This window comes from Macaca fascicularis, chromosome 2 (genome assembly GCF_037993035.2).
Source record: "Macaca fascicularis isolate 582-1 chromosome 2, T2T-MFA8v1.1".
Classification (NCBI taxonomy): Eukaryota; Metazoa; Chordata; class Mammalia; order Primates; family Cercopithecidae; genus Macaca; species Macaca fascicularis.
In genome coordinates this window covers 158,825,710-158,851,119 of record NC_088376.1, presented here as the reverse complement: position 1 = coordinate 158,851,119, position 25,410 = coordinate 158,825,710, and the positions used below count along the sequence as shown (strand labels likewise).

The 25,410-nt window shown below is 40.7% G+C and overlaps 1 protein-coding gene and 1 pseudogene across 46 annotated transcripts in view; both read left to right on the top strand.

Annotated features, from left to right (window-relative positions):
* Window positions 1-25,410, top strand: part of KALRN (kalirin RhoGEF kinase) — a 694,928-nt gene that overhangs the window by 354,540 nt on the left and 314,978 nt on the right. For 34 of the 46 annotated variants that reach the window (XR_012431622.1, XR_012431621.1, XR_012431625.1 and 31 more), the window contains 2 exons: window positions 9,520-9,728; window positions 13,110-13,284. Coding sequence is in view for 38 of the 46 variants with exons in the window: in XM_074033265.1 (XP_073889366.1) it covers window positions 9,520-9,728; window positions 13,110-13,284 (384 nt within the window). In the remaining 8 variants the exon portion in view is untranslated. The remainder of the gene's footprint in view (window positions 1-9,519; window positions 9,729-13,109; window positions 13,285-25,410) is intronic. The other 12 variants (XR_012431628.1, XM_015446332.4, XM_015446330.4 and 9 more) reach the window with 1 other exon arrangement.
* LOC123572030 (U6 spliceosomal RNA) lies at window positions 23,010-23,105 on the top strand (annotated as a pseudogene).

Here is a 25,410-nt window from a genome sequence, read left to right as displayed (position 1 = left end):
GATAGCCTGCATTTAGGTCTCTCAGAATGGGGCAAAATTTCCTCCCATAATATCTAGTGAGGAAAGGGGGTCATGGAGACAGGGGGTTTTGGGGGCATCTACTAGAGCATGCAATCTGCAGCTGGAGACATGTGGGAATCCCTGATATAGCAATAGTCATTGCAAGAAGAAATGTAAGAGGATCACAGACTCTCTTCCTACTCCACACCCAATTTCTCTTGGTTGCTCTTTCCTGTCAGAAATGAGAGTCCTACAGAACTTTGATCAGGTATCTTTGCTACCAGCAAGGAACATGTAGAGTTTACAGTTGTGTTTTTTCTGTGTTTTTATTTTTTTTAACAGGGGATTTAATCTTCTTAATGAGGTCTGTGTCAGGGTGATATTAAAGTTGGTCCTCACTGTGCCTGAATGTGGAGTGACACGCATTGAAAGAAGGGGGACTGAGATGCCCTCCACCAAGGAAGCTGGCTGGGCTTGAAAGCCAGCCTGAATAATTCACCAAGTGGAGAAAGGAAAAGGAAGGATAGATTATGTTAAGCTGCTGCAAGAGCAGAGGGGCCCCATAGAGAGGAGGATGGTTGCAAACTTATGATTGCTTTTCATTTCTGATTAACATGGGACATGCTGAAATTGAATAAGTGGCCAGTAAGGAGGCCCATTTAGCATCATCTGTAATAACACCCTTGGCAGATGAACTCATTAGGTGTATGCATGCTTATGTCCCCTCCCAGGAATTCCCTTTAATAGAGTATTAATTAAAGTTTGATTGCTGCCCAGGGAAAAAAAAGTAGCCCTACTTAATTAAGTTGAATTTTAATATTGGGAATGCATTAAGAATCTTGGTTGTTACGGCCTTTTCTGACACTGAGGGAATGAATGCAAACCATTGCAGCGCCTATCAGAGAAAAACATGAAAAGATAATGTTCTCTCAACTGAGATTCCCCAGGCAGATGAAGGGCTGGCAAGCTCCCTGAGGCTGGATTTGCTTCCTCTCTGCAGGACCTGCAGCCACTCTCTGATGAGTGTCTATAAAGCAAGGGGATTAGCATTAATCCAGGGTTTCCTGCCTGGTTCTCTGCTTGGTAGTGGCTCACCCAATTGTTAATGAAAGTCTCAGAAACCAAAGGCATGTGTATTCCCTTTTACTTATGAGCCTGTGGGTGATAGAATGGAGTATGAACAAACAGGAGTCATGTTCCTCATGAGGGCTGTGGCGGTGCTGGCTGCATGGAGAAGTGGTGGACCAGGGTCAGTTTCCATGGAACTACCACTCCCAAAAGAGTGACCACGGCTCTCAGGAATTCCTCTAGCTACATCTCCCACCTTCTATACACAGAGCTAGAAGGCTGGGATTCTAGACCAGATTCTGCTGCTAAAGAACCATATGAGCTTGTGCAAGTCACTATGTCCCTGGCCTTGGGTTTCCTTATCTATAAAATTATGCAGTTGGAGTTGGTGGCTCTAAGGCCCCTTAAAGTTCTAATGTGAATCCAAGATTCCATTCTTCTTCTCGTCTTCTTTATTTGCTGTTGATAATGATAATAAATAATAATAATAATAATAATTAAACTGAAGTAGTATAGGTGATTTACCGAGCCTAAGATTTGATTTATTGTAAGCTCTCAAAATACATTACATGCGTTTTTTAATGGACACCTATTACTTGCCAGACACATATACCATCTCATGTAACCTTCATGATAATCTTATGGTATAGATTTTATTAAACACGTTTTTAAATGAGGAGACTAAGCCTCAGAAAATAACTTTTCTAAGGTTACAGACTTTCTCAGTAGTACAGCAGAGATTTTACCTGTCTTCCTATGACCTACACTCTTGTTTTTTTCTTTTCTATTTCCTTTGTTCTTCCTTCTCCTTACTTTTATTTTTCTGTTTTACATTTCTAAACCCCAAATCAGGGGCTTAATGGGTAGGACAGATCTTGGCTGAGAAATACACAGTGTTGCCAGGATTGGAGGTGTGGGAGACAGGAATAGTCAGGGAGTTATTGACTATTGTTTTCCCGGATATCTCTCACATCTTGCTAAGCTTGGTCCTGTTTGAACCTGAGACTTGTTTCCTCACTGGAGCTCAGCTATAAAGTCACATTCACGTGAAATACTACTAGAAGGAATGGTGTGATACAGGGGCCAGGTGAAGAAAGAGAAAGAACTGAAATTTATTTAGCACAAACTATGTGCTAGGCTATCTAGCTATCTAGTTCGTAGCCATGACAATTCTCATTTTTTAAAATTCCAGTTTTACAAATGGGAAAACCAAAGTTCAGAAAAATTAATAATTTGCCCATAATTTTATAGCTAGGTGGTAGTAACTACAGAAATTGACCCCAGGTCTTTCTGACTCTAACGGCCATGCTTTTTTCTCCTTTGCCACAAAGACTTTTATATACAGGCGAATAAACAGAGACTTGAATGGATTTTTTTTTTTCCATCAGAGAATTCATTCAAACAGGAGGCTATCAGGAAATTGCATAGTCTCTTTCTCCTCAGTCCCAAAAAATGAGAGAATTTTGGAGCAGCCCTGCCTGGATACAAAGGGGTTTGTGGTTGTGAGGCTCATTCTATTCAAGACATCTACAACTCTCTGATCATACAGATTTTATTTTTTTTTTCAGGATGGACAGAAAAGCAACATTTTGAGTGACTGTCACAGAGGAGCTGTTCCCAGGGGACATGCACTGGGACTTTGTATCTGCATGTTCCCTCTTGGTCACTTTCCCATCCAAACCAGTCTGTGTGAGGTCCCCTTTAAGTGATTTGCAAGGCAGCGTAGAAAATAAGGTGTGTGTATGTATACATGCACATACATGTATATGTGTACACATGCACATATATGTGTACACACACATGCAAATGTTCCCACCCACTAAGTACAGCAAGATCTTGGATGCCAGGTAGGTTTGATTTCCAGATCTTTTTTTTTTTTTAATGCTTCATACCTTTGGGAGAATTGCTCTTAATCTCTGCTACTTTGTAATAATTATGAGGATGACTATTACAAAATAAAGTAGTACAATACTAACACTCATTTTTTCCTAGTAGGAAACTTCCTCCCACATTTTTCTTAGTGTTTCTTTAAAGTAGGCTTAATAAGAAACTTAAAGCTCAACTTAGACATTATTTATTTTTCCTTGAACTTCTTCCCGGGTGCTTGCAACTTTCACCCAGACAAGAGCAGAGCGCTGTATATACCTCCATCAGTGGTGCCATGGTCACACTGAGCTGTGATTCTCTCCTTCACTAAATTGGGAGTGCTCATATGTATAGTACACATGTGACATTAGATATGTAGATACAGATACTACTGTGTCTGATACATAGAGGTACTGAATAAATATTGAGTAAATGGGTTTACTTGACAATGGGAAGCCAGTCTCTGCTAACAAAAGTAAAAGAAAAAGAAGAAGAAAAATGAGAGGAGAGTCCCTTCAATTACATTTTAATCTATTGCAGTTCTTTGATTTGAGCTCTCCAGATATTGTAAATAAGGGGGGCTGGGTGGGGTATCTAACTTGCTGATGGGAGCTTTCCTTCAGGACCTATATATAGCAGGCAGAAATGGATTATTAGGGGGGCAGAAATGAGCGTCCTTGAATGGTCTCATGAAAGAACTCCTGTGGTTTGATTTTTCCGTACTCTGTTTAATACCTCTCAAGACTCATCACCTCTCAAACATCACTAACTATGGGTCCTATGTGTTCCTGAGTTCATTCACTCTTGACTCCTTCCTCTTGACTCTATAGGCAAAGTTCTGGCTTTTTATTCAGGAGAGGATTAGTAGTCTGTTAGGGAATTTTGAGGTGCCCGTGGTTGCTTTTCCCTCTTACTGTGAGTAGAGTGAATAGATGGAAAATCTGCTCAGCATTACTAAAGTGGCCTTCGGTACTGCTGATAAATACTGTTGTAAATCATTTCTGCCTCATTATGGCTATCTTCTTCCTTCTTTCTTTCCTTCCTCCATTTCTTCCTTCCTATAATAATTTCTGCCTTGGTGCCAATTTCTAACAGAATGTTATCATAGTCTATAATTTTCATGGAATGAAAGCCCCTTTTGCAGGAGATTTCTAAGTGGGAACTGAATATCCCCCTTCATAAATGATTTAACCTAGACTTCCTATGACTCCCCAGGCTAAAGTTCATAATTTTACTTTTGCCATATTTCCACATCAAAAGATTTACTCTAATTAGGATCAGAGAGGAAACAGGAGGAAGATATAAAAAGATAACCTCCAGGCTCATTTCTTCTGCAAATTCAAGTCTGCTTAATCCTATTGGCCTCATGAATTCTTTATTTATTGTAGGAACCTAGAGGGTTAAAAATGTCTAACTATTTCATCACAGTGTTAGTCATAATCTTGAATAATTAGAGACCATCTAAATGTTTCACACTGGGTGATTTCGTGAAACAAATCATAGTGCATTTATATAGTAAAATATTACACAGTCATTCTAAATCACATTGCCAAAGATCATTAATGACATGAGGAAGAGCTTGTGGTATAATTATAAAAACTGTATATCCAATACAACACAATTTCAATAACACATATAGAATAAGTACCAGAAGTAAATATACCAAGAATTTAAGAATGTTATGGGAGATTTAATTTTTTGGCTTTTTTGTTTGTTTGTTTTGCAAGATTTCTTCAATGACATTTTAAATTTATAATCAGGAACAATCCAATAAATGTTATTTTTCAAAAGCAGAACTATTCATCCCTACTTATACAGAAGAGTTACTCAAAAAAGAAAGGCGACAAACATGTACTTGGGACTTTCTTATACATCCAGAGCCTCCACTACTAGTACAAATTGTGCTGAACTTAAATACATTCTTTTTGCCTAGAGCCAAGAGGGCAGCCAGCTTTGTTTTCTGGTCTGGAGAGCTAGGGCAAGTTTGGGAGAAGCATTGACCCAAGTCCTCATTCTTTTTTTCCAGGAACATCGCATTTGTAGCACCTGCCCTGTAGAAATTGTCATCACAGAATTCTCTTTCCTTGCTGTGTTTCCATGGAAATGCTGCAGTCACTGGGCTTTCAAAATATCCATTTTTAGATATTTTTGTTGTATAAATATAAGTCAAGTTAAATAAGGAATGTGGCCAAAGTAACCAACCTCTGCTCTTTATTAGACAGCTTAATTAAATACCCATTTCTATTTGTTTCGCCTTGTGGAATCATTCTGCCACACCATTTCCTACTCAAATAGGTACAAACACACCACAGACACTCCTATATACACATGTTCCTCTACCCACCAACTCTGGAACCAAAACTAAATTGGTCTTCAAGAGGGGTGATGGCTTTAAGAACAAAAATAGCCTCATCCTCTGTTTCACTTGCTGTACTGTTGTACTATTTATTTAAGAAATGAGCAGGTGATTGATGCCCAGGAAAAATTATCTTTTCAAAATGAGGGAAGAGGAGGTTCACCATGTGGATATGGTGTGCCTTTCAGCATCCTTAAGGATTGCTGATACCGTTATTGTTAATCAATTGTTGTCAGCACAATGGCTGCCCAAGCTGTGGAAATGGAACAGCCAATCAGCCGGAGAAAGTGAAATGAAATGACCTCTTTCCTTAACCACTCATCCGTAAGCCTCGTTATTTTTCTTACAAACCTCCTAGGCTCTTCCTCTCTTGTCTGCTTCCTTCCTGTCTTTTTCAGTTGCCCCTTTCTCAGGCTGCCCCACTATGCAAGCGGGCGAGGGTCTGTGGGCTGACTCACTGGTTCACTGTTAGAGCTAATCTTATGTAGGGCATGGAAAGGCTCCTTTAACTATACCCCTATCAAGGTTCTAGAAATTCTCAAATTGGACCCATTCTTTTGGATGTAGGTATTTTTGGTCACAACTACATGTGTTTTCTGTAAGAAAGAATGCACAAAACCATCTACATGTGTATATCAGCATGGAGCAAGCAACCATTGCCAAGAAGAGAGCGGGACCGTAAAAGAAGGGTCATAGTACACATACATTTTGATCAAGAAGAGAGGGTCTGGAAATGGCTGAAACATGGGATTTTTTTTTTTTTTTCTGGGGAAAGGGTGGGTTGATGGAGAAGGTACAGTGCTATAATGTTAAACCTTAGATAAGCAGAAAGGAAAGCGGCTCACCCATGGAAGAGAAACCAATGTGGAAGACAGTGTGGAAAAAAGCACACGTGGTTGCTGCTGCCTCACTCGCTCCATTATTTTACCTAATTAGTTCCAGCAAACATCGGCTTGTAGTAGCTTGACAGAAAAGATTGTTCTGGCTGGATCTCACTGACTGCTTAATAATCAGTAAAGTAGTAGCAGAAGTGTCCCTCTAATTTGGACTTTTTTCAAAGCATGTTTTTCAGGGCTAAATCAGAGGGACATACACGGAGGAAACCTATGGGACACTGAGAGAGCTAGAAAAATTACAGCCTATTATATGGGATATTGACTCTACTCATGGTTTAGTAGCACCAACTTTTATTTCTATCTACCTTATGGTGCTAAGCCTCAGAGGTGCTTATTCAAAACTGTGAGCTTGCAATTTAAGTTTGCTCCCACCAGGCAGTGACTGTGTGCCCCAGGTCCACAATTTCACCTCTCTCTCTTTACATCTTTTTTCTTTTAGAACTATCAAGACTTTTTAGTTTCTAGGCTTTCCTCGGTTATCCGAGACAAAGTGACAAAAACAGAATAGAGATGCCCAGCCCAATCTAGTATCTTGAAGGACCAAATTCGATGTTGATCTTATACAAACTCCAAAATGAAGGAGTACTTCAAACTTTCCCTCTGCCCTCTAATGGGAACTGGAGATGGCTTGCAGCAAAAGCATCTTTTTTTTTTTTTTTTTTTTTTAAAGACAGAGTCTTGCTCTGTCACCCAGGTGGAGTGCGGTGACACAATCACAGCTCACTGCAGTCTTGACCTGCTGGGAACAAGCAAGCAATTCTCCCGCCTCAGCCTCTGAAGTAGCTGTGGCTACAGGTATGTGCCAACATGCCCAGCTAATTTTTGTGCTTTTAAAAAAAATTTTTTTATAGAGGCTGGGTCTTACCATGTTGTCTAAGCTAAAAATATCTTTTAAATGTAATAATATGTAGCACTGATACAGTATTGATTATATGTTAGACACTGTTGATAAGTAAGATAGATAATATATTTGTGTATACATACACATATATCGACTTATTTGTAATCTTTATCACAACTCTCTGGGAGGAAAGCACTGTTATTGTCCCTATTTTACTGATAAGGAAAGCCAAGGTGCAGAGAGAACAAGTAACTTACCCAAGATTATATAGCTAATATGTGGTAGAACTAGGATTTGAAACTTTTTTTTTTTTTTTTGGAGACAGAGTTTTGCTCTGTTCCCCGGGCTGGAGTGCAGTGGCGTGATCTTGGCTCACTGCAGCCTCTGCCTCCTGGGTTCAAGCAATTCCACTGCTTCAGCTTCCTGAGTAGCTGGGATTACAGGCACCTGCCACCATGCCCGGCTAATTTTTGTATTTTTAGTAGAGACGGGGTTTTTCCATGTTGGCCAGGCTGGTTTCAAATTCCTGACCTCAGGTGATCTGCCCACCTTGGCCTCCCAAAGTGTTGGGATTACAGGTGTGAACCACTGTACCTAGCCCCTGAAACTCTTAAAGACTATGCTACACTGCCTCTCTGTACAATAATTTTTCAGAGAATCCATCATCTCTTCCCTAAAGACTTAAATACACTTAGAAAATGTGTTTTCTCTCTAGACAAAACTACAGCCAGAAAATATGAAGTGACATTAAGCTGTCATTATCAATATCCTATACTTCCTGGTTTTATGCTGATTTGAAATTAGCATATTCTCACTTACAGCAACATGTATCCCAGCTTATATGGTCTGGAAAACTTGTTTGGTGTTTTATTTGGAAAGGAAATAAACTGAACTAATTACAACCAGATTTGCAAGCTGATAAATGTGAGGGTTGCTGAATAATAATTTGCATTCCCTATAGCAATCAGCATAATGCTATAGGCTTAATACTGCTATAAGTTTATTTAAAGCATTAATAATAAGGAAATAGTTCAGTCCTCACAGTCTTTGAAGTGAGCAGGGCAAATCTTGTTCTTCCCATTTTGTAGATAAGGAAACTAAGACTCAGGAGGTTACTCACCTGTACAAAAAGGACATTCTTTACACTTTCTTATTCACAGCCTCTAAAACTTATTAATCTTCCTGTTAACCTCTTCTGCCGCATCTAGGGCTTCTCTATCTAAGGAACAAAGAATAACTTGTCCAAAATCTTGAAGACTATTTTTGTCTCTCTTTATTTTTTTTAATCTTCCCTTATTGAAAAGGCCATACTGTAATTTACCATACTGAGAACCAACTCGATGAAATAATATTCTTGAGGTAGACATTTACCTATGTTTTTAACAGGGAAGACTTTAAGATGTTAGAACCAGATGGAAATTAACCAATTTATTTCATGCTTTCCACAACCTACTTTACACATGATGTCATGGAGATCGAAAGGTATAGTGATTTGTGCAAAGGCACCATGAGTAATGGGAGGAATAAAAGCCAAAATCTGCATCTTCTGACTCCATCTATCAGTTTTCTCTCTCTACTGACTTTTTTCCTGGTAGAGCCCTGAGCTTATCTTTCCTGCTGGTCAGGTGAAGACTCCTGGTTTCAAAGCAAACACTAGACTCATCTTCCCCTCTCTCATTTATGAAAATTCTCAAAGTAGTCAAAAGTGAGCTCTCTGGCAGGCCACTGGAGACCTGTATTCAGTATGATGAGGAAAACCTATCAATAAATGATTTTTCAGTAATTCTGTTTTAACTCCTCAACATTTCCAATGCTTATTTTGTTCAAAACACTATACTTAGCTCTTTTAAAGTTATCTAGCCAGTAATACCTAGTTGTATTTTATCATCTTGAATATTATGGGAAAATGTCTCCTACATTTATTGAAATTAAGATAAGCCACCATCTTTAGCATTCAATTTTCTAACCAATCTAGCAATTTTAAAAAGAACAAAATACTATGGGATATGTACAGAATATGCTCAGTTAATGTGCATTTAGTTCTTATTGACCACCACATTCTTTGTATATTTGCAATATCATTATACATTTCTAGGAATCAATGTGCACAGAGCACATTACTCCCTTTCCTCCTTTCTGAAAGAGGAAATTAATATTCGTTCATTCTAGTCTCCTGTTCTTCCTAGTGGTGTCTCAAAGATGACTGATCTCCTTGCTCTAAGACCACACCTGTAGGTTTCCCTGAACCACAGGGAAGTTAAGCCAGGGGTGATTCCTGTCTTTAGGGACTGTCAACACCAATGGAGTAAACTTAGCAAAGACTGGTGATGAATATAAATGTAAAAACACAAAATGACCCATAGGTGTGCTGATCAGAATGGCACTGACTGGTTGAGAGTAAGTTGGGTGATTCCAGTCTAGCTACCTTGCCCTCACCCCAGCCCTGGCCTCTCCCATCTTCCCTGAGTGGAGTCTCTGCTCCCTCTCTACAGTTGTGGACATGGATGGAAGACCTTCAGAAGGAGATGTTGGAGGATGTCTGTGCAGACTCTGTGGATGCAGTCCAGGAACTGATCAAGCAGTTCCAGCAGCAGCAGACCGCCACTCTAGATGCCACGCTCAATGTCATCAAGGAAGGCGAAGACCTTATCCAGCAGCTCAGGTCAGCGCCTCCCTCCCTGGGGGAGCCCAGCGAGGCCAGGTCAGCATGGGCAGAGCTTTCCAGTGGGAAATGCCTCGGGCTAGACGTGAGATAAGTCCTGTCCCAGTCTTGACTCAGCAAAATCTTGCTTTGTGGTCTTGTGTGAGCTTTGGTTTCTTTATCTGTAAGATGTAAAAATGCCTGCACCATACCCAACTTGAGTCTAGAATGAAATAGTAAATGGAAAAACTTTAATGTTTCAAAGCATTATTTATCATTCAGGATGTTATTCAGCCATCAGTAAGTAATATAAATACAACAAAAATTAACAAAAGACAAAAAAATAACAAAAGTAAAAAATCATTAAGAATTAGGGCATATTTGCTCAGGCAGAGAAATAGACATTATGGAATATGGTGTTATCTGACATCTGGTCTTAGGCTGAACTCTGACCTCCAGTGCCCCAGTCAGCAAAATCAGATCATTTTGCTGATGTTTGACTTTGGACCCATGAAGACATAGAAAAAGTGTGGTGGTGTCCTACCAGTTCCCTGTTACCCAATTATGACCTTTTACCATTCCTTGCTGCCCAGAAAAAAAAACTCCTTCTGCATCAACCTAAACAAACATAACTAAGGAGACAGATCCTGTCTAAAACTTTTCATTTGTTTAGAATTACCCAGGCCATTGCCTCCTTTCTATTGGCATCAATATCTAATTTTCTGTCCCTGTCAAGGACACTGGCTCCTTAGATAAAGTGTCATGAGGCCTTAGGCAAGCCCTCAGCAACCAAACCCATGCCCAGGTGCTGTATAAATAGGATTTGATGGTGCTAATGATGCCCGCCCACAGGGACTTGTTCCTATCCCAAAATCACTGAGTGCTGGGACCTCTGCCAGCTCTGGACAGAAATAATCTCATCAGCAAGTCCCAGGCCAGCCTTAGGGCCTGAGGGAATTACGTCAATTGGAGACGGTTTTTTTCACCCATACATACCAGTTGTCCAATTAAATAAACAATGAGAAATTACCTTTAGAAGGCCCTGGCATGTTTTTCTGTTGGAAATTAATAATTTCTATTCCAAACATGCACATGAGATGCTCCAAATCCTCCTATTGCATGCTAACAAGACAGCCTCTTTTCCTTCTTCCCCTAATTCATCTTCATGAATATATAATACATGACAGCTTTGTCTGCCTCCCTAGGAAACTCCACTGTCATTTGCTTCTGAAGAGAATTCCAAATAGTGGACAGTCATTTAACCTCTCTGGGCCTCAGCTGCTTCGTCTGTGTAATTAAGGGGTTCACTCTAGGAGTTCTGGCAGCTCTAGAATTTTGTGATGGCTTTGTGTTATCTATTCAAATACTTTTCACAGGCTTGGCTGGCTTCACTTTCTGTGGGGCTAGGCCTATGGAGATGCCACTCGTTCTTAACAACTGTAAACCTGCACAATGCCTAAGGGCATAAGGCTACTTGATGATGGCAAAGGCAACAATGTGTGTGATGCCTGCTCTGCAAGATTAAATTCCATGGGTTTCAGAGAGTACCGCAGGCATATGACCAAGAGCCACTGGTGACCATTCATTGTGCCAGTAACCTGACTCTAACCTAGGCTCCCCTCCCTGATATCAAAGCAAGTCAAAGAGAAAAAGAAGTAAATGGTGCTTAGTGGACATTGGCAGGATACCTCATACACACCAGAAACATCTTCCCTAGGTCTTCATGATTTTTCTGACACTTGTCACTAGAGCGCCTAAGGGAGATTTTACATCATCTCTGTGATTCCTAGTGACTGTGACACTGACATAGTGCTGCATAAAATGGTCCAAAATCATTCTCTTCCTTCTGGAAGATGAGTGATGGAGAAGGACTGAGAGGAACAATCCAGGAGAATAATCATATCCTCCCGGCAGCAAAGCCCTCAACAAATACATAGCAGATAGCACTGAGTGCATCTCATGTTCTTTTCATGCCTGGGGATGTCTATGCAGTTGTGGGAGTAGAAACTGTGCCTGTATCACAACAAACAGGCCAGGGTGAGGAGGCAGGAATTGGGAGCCCTCTGAATGGTAGACAGAAGGACGCTTGACAAATTAGCCTTATGCCATCTTCAGAAACAGAATGAGCTCAGATACCATTGCTTCTGAGACAAACACAGGCTAAAAGAACATGGCTTTCAGAAAGCCTGCTGATGAGATGATTGGAAATAAATGATTTCCTCCTTGTCCTTTGACTCCTTAAATTGTGTGAGAAGCTAAGATGTCACAAGATAATGAGTGTGCCAGTTTATTTCAAGTTTTAGGGCTCTAGCTTACTCAAGGCTCTATGGAATCTAAACTTTAACTCAGCCTCCATCATTTTCCTATTATAATTACCACCACCTAATTTTGCTGAGCAAAATCAATCTGTTTATCTCTCAGTTTCCCTCTACAAGGCATCACCTCTCCCTACTATGTTTGTGGAGACTCTCCCTCCTCAGAGGAGGCTACACCTCCTCCTATTGACTGTGTTTCTCCATTTCTTCAAACCCCCACATCAAAACTGTTTGCAGCCTTTGTTGGTTGTCCCAGCTTCTTAGGATCTAGCCTTAACTCTCCTGATCAGCACTTGACACTTCACTTGTGTCCTTTCAGGAGTAATAATCATCCATACAACATGTTACTGGTCTTAGTTCATGTGCACTCTTATTTAACAGCAAACTGTGAAGTGGGCAGGGCAGAAATTATTAAGTCCACTATTATTAAGTCCACTTGACAGATAAGGAGCTGAGGCTCAGAGAGGTGATTTCCCAGGACCACCAGCCTAAATATATCAGAGTAGAGACCTAATTCAGGTTTGCAGGCTCCAGATCCTATGCTTTCCTAAGTATAGCCTGAGCCTGTTTAGTATAATAACACCAGCCCATAACTTTAGCATAGCTTTATAAAGTGCATGCTTACAATTTTGGCAACCATGACATCATCTGTTTTAACAAAGAGTCTGTGAAGTAAAAGTAGGAAGATTTTTTTAAAATATGCCTTTAATATGTTTGTCTGTATGTATTGTGATAGATGTATGTGTGTGTATGTGTGTGTTGAAACTATACATATTAGACTACATATAAGTGTGGAACCATTCCATTTCTCTAATATTTTATGCCTTTTAGAGTCCTTTCTCATACATAATTTCATCTTATTTCTTTCACAAGTCTGCTTGAGGAATAGGAGAACAACTAGTCTTGGAAATAGACTTGTGAACCCAAAACAGGATGCATATAGCTTTGGTTCACTCATTAAGCAGATAGCATCAGGCTCACAGCAGGAGTTTGATAAATGTCTGTTGATTGAATGACTCAACTGATTCACATCCACCTTGCTCAGATGAGGAAGGTCCCCCTCCTTCTCTGTCACTTTTAACATGGAAAGGCCTCTCCCTCCCTTTTTCTCCCCACTCTGCCACAGGGACTCAGCTGTGTCCAACAACAAAACACCCCACGGCAGTTCTATCAGCCACATCGAGTCGGTCCTGCAGCAGCTTGATGATGCCCAGGTGCAGATGGAGGAGCTGTTCCATGAGCGGAAGATCAAGCTGGACATCTTCCTGCAACTGCGCATCTTTGAGCAGTACACCATCGAGGTACTGGAGCGGGGAGCAGGACGGGAGGTGGAAAGGGGCCAAGATGCTTCCTGGCCAAGGGCACTGCCCCAGGGACAGGGTAGTAGCCTAAGGAAATTAGAGCATCCAGCATGCATTTTTAGAACACAAGAAATTCCCAGTCCACTACGACATATTCCTTCCAGTCCTTCTCATCCCCTACTGCCGAGCGGAGCCCCTCTAGTTTACTTTCTGTCTGTAGATTACTTTATTGAGAAGGTTTTTTGTTTGTTTGTTTTGTTCTGTTGAGATGGAGTCTTGCCCTGTTGCCCAGGCTGGAGTGCACTGGCACCATCTTGGCTCACTGCAAGCTCCATCTCTCAGGTTCAAGTGATTCTTCTGCCTCAGCCTCCCAAATCGCTGGGATTACAGGCACGTGACACCACACCTGGCTAATTTTGTATTTTTAGTAGAGATGGGGTTTCACCATGTTGGTCAGGCTGGTCTTGAACTCCTGACCTCAGGTGATCTGCCTGCCTTGGCCTTCCAGAGTGCTGGGATTACAGGCATGAGCCACTGTGCCCAGCTAAGAAGTTTTTTATTGCTATCTATTAGAGTCTTACTTGGCATTTTCCTGAAATACCATGGAGCTGGTAGTTCAATGATGGGAGTAGAGTCATTGAATTTCACAGCTTTATGAATGGGTAGATGTTAAAATTAGGTGGCCTCCTTAGAGCTGATAATTTAAATCATGCATTAGATTCAATCACACAGCAGTTAAGAAGCCAAGCACCACAGGAAGGGGAATTTGTATCTGCAGTTTGATTTCTACGTGTTAAGAAAGTAAGCCTGTGCTAAGATCATTTGTTAGTTCTTCTCATAAACTCCTCAGTTTATTTTCGGAAGGTTGGAATCACATATTCTGGTAAATTTATGTCCCCTTTATCATACCAATTAGTAATGTCTTCTCTCACATAATTTCCCCCTTTTCATATTTTCTGCTTTGAAACCGTAACTAAAGCCAGGCCAATAGGGTTTCTGTGGTATAAGGAATATCCAACATAAGGCACTTTTTCCTTTTCAGGGATGGCAAAGGGTTGAATTAAAGGCATGTCTTCTCTTTGCTCCTGGCTGGTATGGTAGGAGGAAAAACCAGCTTTCCACCCACCATTTCTTAACTTTGTTTTCCATGCCAACCATCTCTCTGGAGTTAGGGCCCCTGGGTTTCTGGAGAGTGATCTTCCCGATAATATCTGCGGAAACTTCAGTGGAACAGCTTTGGAAGGAAATTTTTTTAAAAAATATATTGAAAGCTCCAATATCCCTGGCCGGGCGCGGTGGCTCACGCCTGTAATCCCAGCACTTTGGGAGGCCGAGGCGGGCGGATCACGAGGTCAGGAGATCGAGACCATCCTGGCTAACACAGTGAAACCCCGTCTCTACTAAAAATGCAAAAAATTAGCCGGGCGAGGCGGCGGGCGCCTGTAGTCCCAGCTACTCGGGAGGCTGAGGCAGGAGAATGGCGTGAACCCGGGAGGCGGAGCTTGCAGTGAGCCGAGATCGTGCCATTGCACTCCAGCCTGGGCGACTAAGCGAGACTCTGTCTCAAAAAAAAAAAAAAAAAAAGGAAAGCTCCAATATCCCATCCTAATCCAACTCAATACAAGAGACTGTCTTGGGAACAGCTACCCTTTGCTTTAATCCTGGGTCCAAAAATGTTCATATTGAGAATCTGAAGTGTAAAAGAAAAGCAATCATAAAGGTATTCATCTTTCTATCCTTTACTTTCTTACAAGCACATCTGTACTCCTGCCTCCTTGGGAGAACTTGTAATTTCTTGCTTAAAGACTTCACGTTCTAAAAGATGCTTTCTGGACAGGTCCTGGAACAAAGGAGAAGTTAAGCCTTTAAATCTAGATCTTAACTATCCTTCCAACTGATTTCATAACCTTATGTGAATTTATTTATACTTTTTATTTATTTTGAATGTACTCTCAGGATTTCAGGTGGCAAGTAGTATCAAAACATGTTTTGAAAAACAATCAAAATGCCAGTGGGAAAATAAAAATATTGACATGTAGTGAAAAGTGTATGTAGTGAACATTTTAAAGGCAGGGTAACAAGGTAATAAAGAGGTAAAAGAGAGGGTTTGGGTCATTATTCTTTAGTAATTTGGATTGAGATGTACAAAAATAAATACAGGCTAAGTTGATTAAAGTAGCCAAAGGCACTCCTGCAATCATTCCTCAGCTCCATTTTGCCCCCTGGGAGTGAATATATCCATGGAGAAATTATGTTAGCAGGTTTGGTGGTTTTGCTGTTGTACTTCTTATTTACTCTCCTGTCATTCTGGGTCTGCTTCAAAACATGCTTAAGGGGGAGGAAACAATCTGAGGGTTTGGAATAAGTTTTATTTGAAAAGATGGCTGTGGCCTGGAAGTCAGGGTTGCTGGTTCAGTGCTGGAATGGGTCAGTTAGCTTCACTTTGACATCATCTATGCCCCTCACATCAGCTGGGGGCATCACATGGGTGTCTTTGCTTGCTTCGATTCTAGGCAAATCCAGTTCCACTCCTAAAAAATGATCTAAAACATATGGAGAAAATATCCTTTAAAAAATGTGGGTTTAAATCGCATGCATTAAAATTGGATCTGGTTTAAAGGTTACGAGAGAGGAACTTGATACTTAAATTATGGGGCCGAGGGTGGTGGCTCACGCCTGTAATCCCAGCACTTTGGGAGGCCAAGGCTGGCAGATCACTTCAACTCAGGAGCTCAAGACCAGCCTGGGCAATATGGTGAAACTCCATCTCTACCAAAAATACAAAAAATTAGCTGGATGTGGTGATGGGCACCTCTGGTGCCAGCTACTCAGTAGGCTAAGATGGGAGGATCACTAGAGCCCAGGAGGCGGAGGTTGCAGTGAGCTGTGATCACACCACTGCCGTCCAGCCTAGATGACAGAGTGAGAAGCTGTCTCAGAAAAAATAAAAAATAAACAAATAGATTGTTTAGCCTTTGTATGTATAAAAATTCCTCTTCGTACCCCAAGTACTGGACAACAACTGGACAACCTGGTATGCAGGCTAGCACGAGTGTGAGGGCCTCATAAAGTGAGGGAGAGAAAAATCATGATAGGATTCTGCATCCTCTGGTGTAGGCTATAACATCCGGATTTTAGAAGGGGTCTTATTCCCTTGTCTTGTGGGGGAGGCCCAAAAGCTTGGGGAGAATGCTACATCTAATCTTAGAACTGGAAATCCTGCCAAACCTATGAAAGTTCTGCCTTGAGTCAGATTGTCAGAAGTTATTTTTGAGGGTGTTGAGATTATTCAAATACCAGCTATGTCTCACTGTGGGGATGAGGAACGAACTTTTAGAGAAGCTTCTGAGTGTGAAACTGAGGGTGGTTTCTGTAACGAGAGGTGTGTTTATGCTGACATAAGCCAGGGCAGGGTCTGTGATTATAGGACCTACAGTGTGGTTTCTTTCCTAAAGGAAGGCATTTGATAGACATGCTCCAGATTCCTCGGGATTACTGAACACTGGAGGAGGCCTGCTACCCTGCATCTGAGGAATCTAAGCGTGACTCCTTAGGCATATCACTGAGGGCCCAGATGAGCCAGTTAATGTAATCAGTAGGATAGCATATGAGTTGCTGCACCAATCTCTTTTTACTCAATAATAATGGTGCTCACTTTATAACCTGGAATGAGATCATAGGGTGCACCCACGTAAAGTGAAACATCCTAAATTTGTTAGTCAGATGTTCAAAACCAGGCCCATAGCTGGATTTCTGGTATACCTTCTTGGACTCCATGGAGACCAGAGTGACCTATAATGGAACATGATGTCCTGTAATGTTTTTTTCCTGTTGGTTCAGCCTCCTTCTATGAAAGACATTTTATATAAACTAGTTATGATAGAAGAGACATTTTACCAAATACAAATGTTTATTTTGTGATGGTAAGAATATGGGTGATTTTTTTTCTTATTTTTGATACTTTCTTACATTTCCAAGTTTTATACAATTAGGAAGGACAATCAGAAAGAAATGAAAAATATTTTTAGAAGCAAGAATAGGCCAGTGGTCTCTGAACATTTTTGATTATGTACCTTCTCAGTTTTTTTGAACTTGCAACCCCCTACATATAAATATTTATTCATTTTTAAGTTATAAAAATGTTTGATCACTGGCTAATAATTTCGAAACTCAACAGGCTCTTGGGAAGAGGTTTAGATTTTTTCATTAGAAGTTGTGGGTTCCATATTTCAAATAGTCTTCTGATAATTTCCAATTATTTTTTCCCTGGTTTCTTGAGAGATTGGATTAGATTGTCATTGTTGCCTTACCCCATAATGTGACTGACAGAGAATTCAAAGTTCTCTTGTGCTTTCATGATTAGTATTATCTTCAAACTGCAATTTCTTTGCAGGAACCTCGTTAAACCATGTGTCTTTTTGTGAAGGTTAGTTTAGTTAAAACTAGATAGTAGATACATCTATTTAACTGGACAAATGAAAAAAAGCAATAATTTGAAATGTGCAGAAAGCAGTGAACAAATGAGCTACAGTCAGCCCCACAGAGTTGTGACACTCCTACCTTCTCCGAGGAGCCCTCTTTTTCATGCCCTCCACAAAGCCATCTGCCATGTGATCAGAGTGAGACTCCAGCACCAGTCTACTAATGAAAATCCTGGGAAATTTTATACACTTTGTATTGGCTTGATAAAATATATGTGCATAATATAATATATATACACATATATGCATATTTATATCAAGATCGTTTTTCTATTATCAATAGATAATTTGGGGCATTTTCTGAGATGGGCATACTCATGTTGAAAAGCCTTAGAAATGACACCAAGAAAGATAGATATTCTAGACAAGGAACTTTCTGAAAATATGGGCCACCTTTATAGTTTTTCTTTTAAATATCTGTGTAATTGCAAGCAAGGTGTGCTTAACGCACCTGAAAGTTTATTGAGTAATTAACCTGAGTAGGGGATGATCTACCAATTCTAAATCTATGGGGTTCATGTAAAGCAAATAGGGGCCAGGCTAAGGCTGGGGAGAAACGGCATTCAAGGAGGAAACTTCTACCTAAAGAAGATAAGCTGATTATAACTTACTGGTGGTCTCAACTCTTCAATTAGTTGCTTGCAGAGGCCCTTAGCATTTTATATTAGAAAGAGACCATTCAGTCAGCCTTTTGCCTATATAGAAATTCAATTCAGTAACCATTTGGTGAGCACCTACTTATGCAGCAAAAGCCATGTTGGACATTGAGGATATAACAGGGAGACACAGAAACAGAATCGTCATACAATTTAAGAATTCTATGATAGAGTCTCCTGGTTTGCAGAGAACACTGGAAGGGGCAGATACTTAGCCCAGTCAGGATGTCCATGGAGGGTTTCCCAATGAGGTTACATCTGAGGGCAGGCAAAAGTTGGTGGCTAGGATTTGGCATCCCTGGAGGATGCCATCCAGCCTCTACCAGAATATCTCCAGAGCCCAGAAAGGGGCTTAGCAGGGAAGAGAGAAGAAAGGCGGGAGCTCATGATCTCACTGTTATGTTGTACCAAAATCTCCACCTTTTACACGTCAGTCCTTGTTCCGCTCTCTGAGGGGGGGAAAAAAAAAGAAAGAAAAAGAAAAAGAAATTAGTCTGCTCCCTCTTACTTGGGAGCCTTAAAAATATTTGAAAATGCTTATCATAGGCCTCTTTTCCTTTATCTGAAAAATGGTGAGATTGTATGAGTTATTTCTGCAATCCCCTGACTCTAAATATTTTATTATGATTTATCCTTAGTGTCAGCCCTCTGTGGTATATATCCCCTATGTTATTCATCTCTTTCTGGGTAGGACATGGTCTCCAGCCACTGACTCTCTTGGTCACTGTCTGCTGAAGGGAGCGTGGCTCACATACAGGCTTGGATGTGTCCTCTTCAGAGCACTGGCTCTGGTGCAGCCCAGGAGATAGGTACCTTTTTAATGACTTCATCACCTGTCTTGTCTAGGCTTTGCTTGCTTAAAAGCTCCTGGTTGTTATTTCAAAGTAAGGGCTTCCAGTACACTGACTTTAAAAAAAATAACCTTAAATGGCAGCTTTTATATTTTGTCACTCACATTTAGTCTTTTTCTTTTTTTTCTTTTTTTTTTTGCACAGTTCTTCTGCCTGTGAAAATAGATGTAAATTTAACTTATTATTACTATCAATGTTGTAGCTGTTTGAAAAGTTGGGCAGATAAGACAGGACTGTCTGGTGCGTCACTACAGGCTCTTCTCTGGGGGACACAGAGCCATTAGTCTGCACAGTCACTGTTAGCTGTGGATCATCTAAGGGCCCATCATCTAGTCCAATTTTGCCACTTTTTCTTCCATAAAAACCATTCGAGACTGCAAGGCCTTGCTGTTCTCCACATTTGTAACATGCCACATCCACCAACATAGCAACTATATCAAGAAAGAAGCTAAGATCTATTTGAGGTCATCTTTGTGGACTCTTCCTAATGATCACTGTCACATTTTCTGAAAGTACCCCCAGAACCTTTGGGAAAAACACGTAGAATTAATACAATGAAGTAAACCTAATCCTCACAAAATATTTATTTCATAGTCTCTTCTAGACTTTTTGACAAATTAATTTCAGGATCACTGGGAGGTTTTCCCTACTATCGTCCTTTTTAAAAAAAAAAAAAAAAAAAAAAAAAAAAAAAAAAAACAGGATTATTCACAAGCTTTAGTATTCTGGTAGGTCACCTGTTTTCAGTAGAACTGTCAAAAATCCCTGATGGAATGTTCAGATCGCTCTGTAATGGGGTGGATCTGGGGCTGTGGACCTGAGCTCAAGTAACATTATCAAGCTTCAAATGCTGTATGCTCCTTCTTTCTGGTAAGGATGCAGTAGAAGGTGTTCAGCTTACACGGGGGGGAAAACACTCTGACACTCAAGCATAACTAGGTTCTAGAATGAGTGAGCAATATACGTTACAGGAGCTCTTCAACAAAACATTACTGGGTATATACCCAAAGGATTATAAATTATGCTGCTATAAAGACACATGCACACGTATGTTTATTGCGGCACTATTCACAATAGCAAAGACTTGGAATCAACCCAAATGTCCATCAGTGACAGATTGGATTAAGAAAATGTGGCATATATACACCATGGAATACAATGCAGCCGTAAAAAAGGATGAGTTTGTGTCCTTTGTAGGGACATGGATGCAGCTGGAAACCATCATTCTTAGCAAACTATCACAAGAACAGAAAACCAAACACCGCATGTTCTCACTCATAGGTGGGAACTGAACAATGAGATCACTTGGACTCAGGAAGGGGAACATCACACACCGGGGCCTATCATGGGGAGGGGGGAGGGGGGAGGGATTGCATTGGGAGTTATACCTGATGTAAATGACGAGTTGATGGGTGCTGACGAGTTGATGGGTGCAGCACACCAACATGGCACAAGTATACATATGTAACAAACCTGCACGTTATGCACATGTACCCTAGAACTTAAAGTATAATAATAATAAATAAATTTAAAAAAAAAAAAGAGAGATCTTTTAAAAGGAGAATAGAGTTCCACAAATCTCAAAATGATAAAAGGCAATGGTATGGACAAAATTATAAAAAGGAATGACCAAGATCCCTCCCAACCCTGTTAATTGACAGTTGTGATTATATCAGGGACCTCAGGGGTTTTTTGTTTGTTTGTTTTTTGAGACAGAGTCTGGCCCTGTCACCCAGGCTGGAGTGCAGTGGCACGATCTCGGCTCACTGCAAGCTCCGCCTCCCGGGTGCACGCCATTCTCCTGCCTCAGCCTCCTGAGTAGCTGGGACTACAGGCACCTGCCCCCACACCCGGCTAATTTTTTTGTATTTTTAGTAGAGACGGGGTTTCACTGTGTTAGCCAGGATGGCCTCGATCTCCTGACCTCATGATCCGCCCACTTCAGCCTCCCAAAGTGCTGGGATTACAGGCGTGCGCCACCGTGCCTGGCCAAGGACCTCAGTTTTAATCATGATGGTAGAGAAGAAAAGAACATGAAATTGGCCATAAAAATTATCCAATTATCCAAATTATTCAATTGGTATAGAAATTAAGTAATTGAACATTGGAACTCATCAATTACAGCATTTTTGCAATATGTTCTCACATTAATTTGCCAAAAATTAAAAACAACTGAGTGGATTTCATTACTTTCAAGTCCCTTTTCTTTTCTGGAAATTTGTTACAATATTCCCAAAGGTCTTTAGCTATTTAAACAAATATTTTAACTCTTCAGAGAGATTATACATATTACTAAAACAGGGAAATGCTATGATAACTTTAAAATAATCTGCTTTAGAATTCACTAATCTTATCATTTTAAGAATTGATTAACAGAGAGGAACTCAACATTATGTTGGACAAGAGTAAATGACCATGGTACTTTAGCTAGTTTATTCATCACGGTAACCTATATCGATACATTATAGATAAAATAGCTCTTCCCACGCAATGAGATGGTTTCTTCAGCTGCAATATGTCTTTCCCTCTCAGCCAGCATTTGTAGGTCAGTGGAGAGTATTTGTCTTCCACTTTCCTCATCTTCACAAAAATAATGATGTCATAAAACAGAAAGATGCTCATTTTGCAATTGACAACGCAGGTATGTCAATGGCATCCCATCACAATGTAATGCCATGGACCCTTTCTTCCTACTGGTAGTTGGAATGAGATTGAATCTTAACATATGCAACATATGTAGTGTTCATTAATGTATATGATCACCTTTGCTGAGAGACAGTAATGCTGTGATCAAGTGTATAGTATTTTGAGTTAGACTGCCTGGGTTCGAAACCTGTTTTACCACCTTTACTAATTGTTTGGCCTTAGGCAAGTTGCTTTGCTTTGTTTTTTTTTTGAGACAGGTCTCACTCTGTCACCCAAGCTGGAGTGCAGCAGCCTGATCTCGGCTCACTGCTATCTCTGCCTCCTGGGTTCAAGTGATTCTCCTGGGTTCAGGCCTCCAGAGTAGCTGGGATTACAGGTGTGTGCCACCATGCCCAGCTAATTTTTGTATTTTTAGTAGAGACAGGGATTTCACCATGCTTGCCAGGCTGGTCTCGAACTCCTGACCTCAAGTGATCCACCTGCCTGCACCTCCCAAAGTGTTGGGATTATAGGCGTGAGCCACCACACCCAGCTGGGCAAGTTGTCCTTGAAGCCTTGGTTTCCTCATTTGAGAAATGGAGATGAGATAGTATTTCCCAGCCTGTTGGGATACTGTAAGGATTTAATAAGTTAACACACAATATTTTTAGCAAAGCTCCTGGCAGTTAATCAGCACTTAATACATTGTAGTCAGCATTGTTATTATTCATAATATGTTTTCTTTTATATATATATTTACTTCCAGGTTTCAAGCAATTAAACATCCCTTCTTATTCTTTCTCATTGTTTCTCTTCTGATTTGTTACTGAATCATATTAGGAGATCCCTGAATGTTTATTCAGAGCACCTGCTGTGGGAGCCAAAGTCATTTGCTCTTGCCTTACAGAGACCCTGCCTGTGTAGGGAACAGATCACACTTCTATCTGCTGCAACTTAAGTCTCAAACCAAATTGCAGATGTGTCTCCTATTCATGACAAAGGCCTCTGGGACCAGAGAATTCTATATGGGTTAATATTACCTTTATGCTGAGCAATCTGGCCAAGTTGGTTTTAAAAAAATCACTAAGCTCTTTAAAAATATACTGTACTCTGCTCACTTCATCAGCACATACACTAAATTGGAACGATACAGAGATTAGCATGGCCCCTGACTCACAAATACGTGAAGCGTTCCATAGAAATTTTTTTTTTAAAAAAAGAAAAAATATACTGGAGGAAGGCAGTGTGTTTTCTTGCAAGGATAAATTATGCCTGGCATTTATCTAAGGCCACAAACACACAATTTCTTGGTCTGCTCAAAAATATATAATTAATTTAAAAGGCTCATGTGAAGTGAAGAAAACTGAATTATGAGGTTTTGTTTGTTTGTTTGTTTTTGTTTTGTTTTGTTTTTTAGAAGAAAACAGGAAGGGTAAAACTGGCACTTTTCTGAAGTGAGAATAGTAAAAAGAAGGATACGCCCCAAAATCAATTCTTGGGGCAGCCCTATTGATGTAACACCATGGCTAAGAGCATTGGACTTGGTCATTAAATGCTCAGCTTTGCCACCACCAGCTCTGAGACCATGGGAAAAACTATATGACTTCTCTGTGCTTTCATTTCCTCCCATAGTGCTATGAGGATTAAATAAAGTTGATCAAGCACTTAACACACTGCCTGCCGCATGATAAATGCACAATACAAAGTAAAATGTCTTCTTCAGTCATACTGTCTTCTTCGTCATTATTGCCAACATCAAAACACTGATCTGAAGAAAGAACTACACAGTGAGATTTCCAGTGTTGCAGGTGGTAAAGAGTTGAAGTGGGTAGACCATAGGAAGTGGGAATAAAAGGGGGGCAGGTGAATTTTGATTCAGGCAGATACACATCAAAACATCTGGGGAAGAGGGATGATAGCTTTCTCTACACATAAATACTGGGGAATACCAAGAAAACAGAGCTCAAGGCGACTGCTAAACCAACTCCTATGAAGCAAATTTTCATGGCAGAATACATGGCAGAATACTGGATTTGGTGGATCTCATCTGGCAGGGACAGGTTGGGCTTCTTTGTGAAGTGAGGCTTCCCATTTTCCATTTCCCACTGCCTCTTACCCTTTTTTAAATTTTATTTTGGCTCTTTCTCTGGTTTCCCTTATTGATGTCTCAGAGTAGATAATTGTTAGACTAGAAATATTGCCGATGTATCTGTCAAATAAGTCATCATTTCCTAACTCCCCAATTAATTCAGGAGAGTAAGGGAGACAGAGGCCACTAGAGCAAGTGGGGAACTGAGCGGGCCAGGAGCTGAGACAGTGGTAACTGAGTGGAAGGAGAAAGCAAAATAGGTTGACTGAAAGTGGAATGCCCTCTGGGAACCTTGTGTTCCATCTTTCATTCACTGGCTTCAGGCCCTAGTTTCTAGCCTGAACAAATTCTCTCCAGATGGAGTAAAATCACTAAATTCACTCGCTGGCACAGGTTTTTCTTTTCCGTCTTGTCTCTCTGTATTAGCAAACTCACCCATGGCCCATGTTATTAGATAAGCCAGAGAAAAATATCTGGGTCTGGGTGTTGTCGTGAAGCTCTTCATGCCAGAGGGTTCACTCTGAAGGGTGGTCAGGGCTTAAGCAGGTTGGGAGGAAGGACAAGGGCATTTCAGGGCTATTAGACCAGTGAAGAAGGCTGGAGACAGCAGAACTTGCTCTCAGCATCAGCAAGTAACCCATCTGACTGGTTCATAACAAGAGCACAGGGTAAGGCTGGAAAAAAGGTTTGTTTATTAGCAGTAAGGTCAACTTCATGTTTGAAAACAACTATTTTTCTTTTTAAGAAATGGACCCCTATTGTCTTCCAACCTTATGCCCCAGAAAGAAGATGGGGAGGAAGAACCTAATGAAAAAAACATTCCTAGAGGAAACAGAAAATACTTAGGAAAGAGAATAATTTAAATTCAGTGTACATTAAACACACACAAATCAGACTAATTGAAAGCTGTGAGCATCAGTGCCTGGGGGAGAGAAGAAAGGGGAATCCAACAGAAAGAGGAGAGAGCCTGTGGACCCAGGGAGGGCAGCCTTAGGAGGAGGCCCTGGAAATTCCCATTCTCCAGGCTTCATAACAGACCTGGGTTCCTCAATTCAATGGTGTCAGGCGATGAGAGTGGAGGAGGGTGAGGAGGGTAAGGAGAGGAGAGGAAAGAATATAGAAACACCAAATATCGAATCCTGGACATATTTCACGTTTAGCTTAGATTAGAATTCCCAAGATCCCAGAGATCACTCTCTCAACTAAAGCCCTCTGACCTGACTCTGTTCTCCCTCACCAGGACCATCGGCACCTTCCACTCCATAGATTCCTGGCTGTGGGACTCCTTGGATCTTCCTGCATCAAATAGATGCCTCATAGACTCAGTTTCACAGAAACAGACAGCACCTAAAATCAAAAGAAAAGGCAGGCTCTTCCTTTCATGCTTGTTGTCTTAGTTTTATTCTAATTCCCCTTAGTTCGTA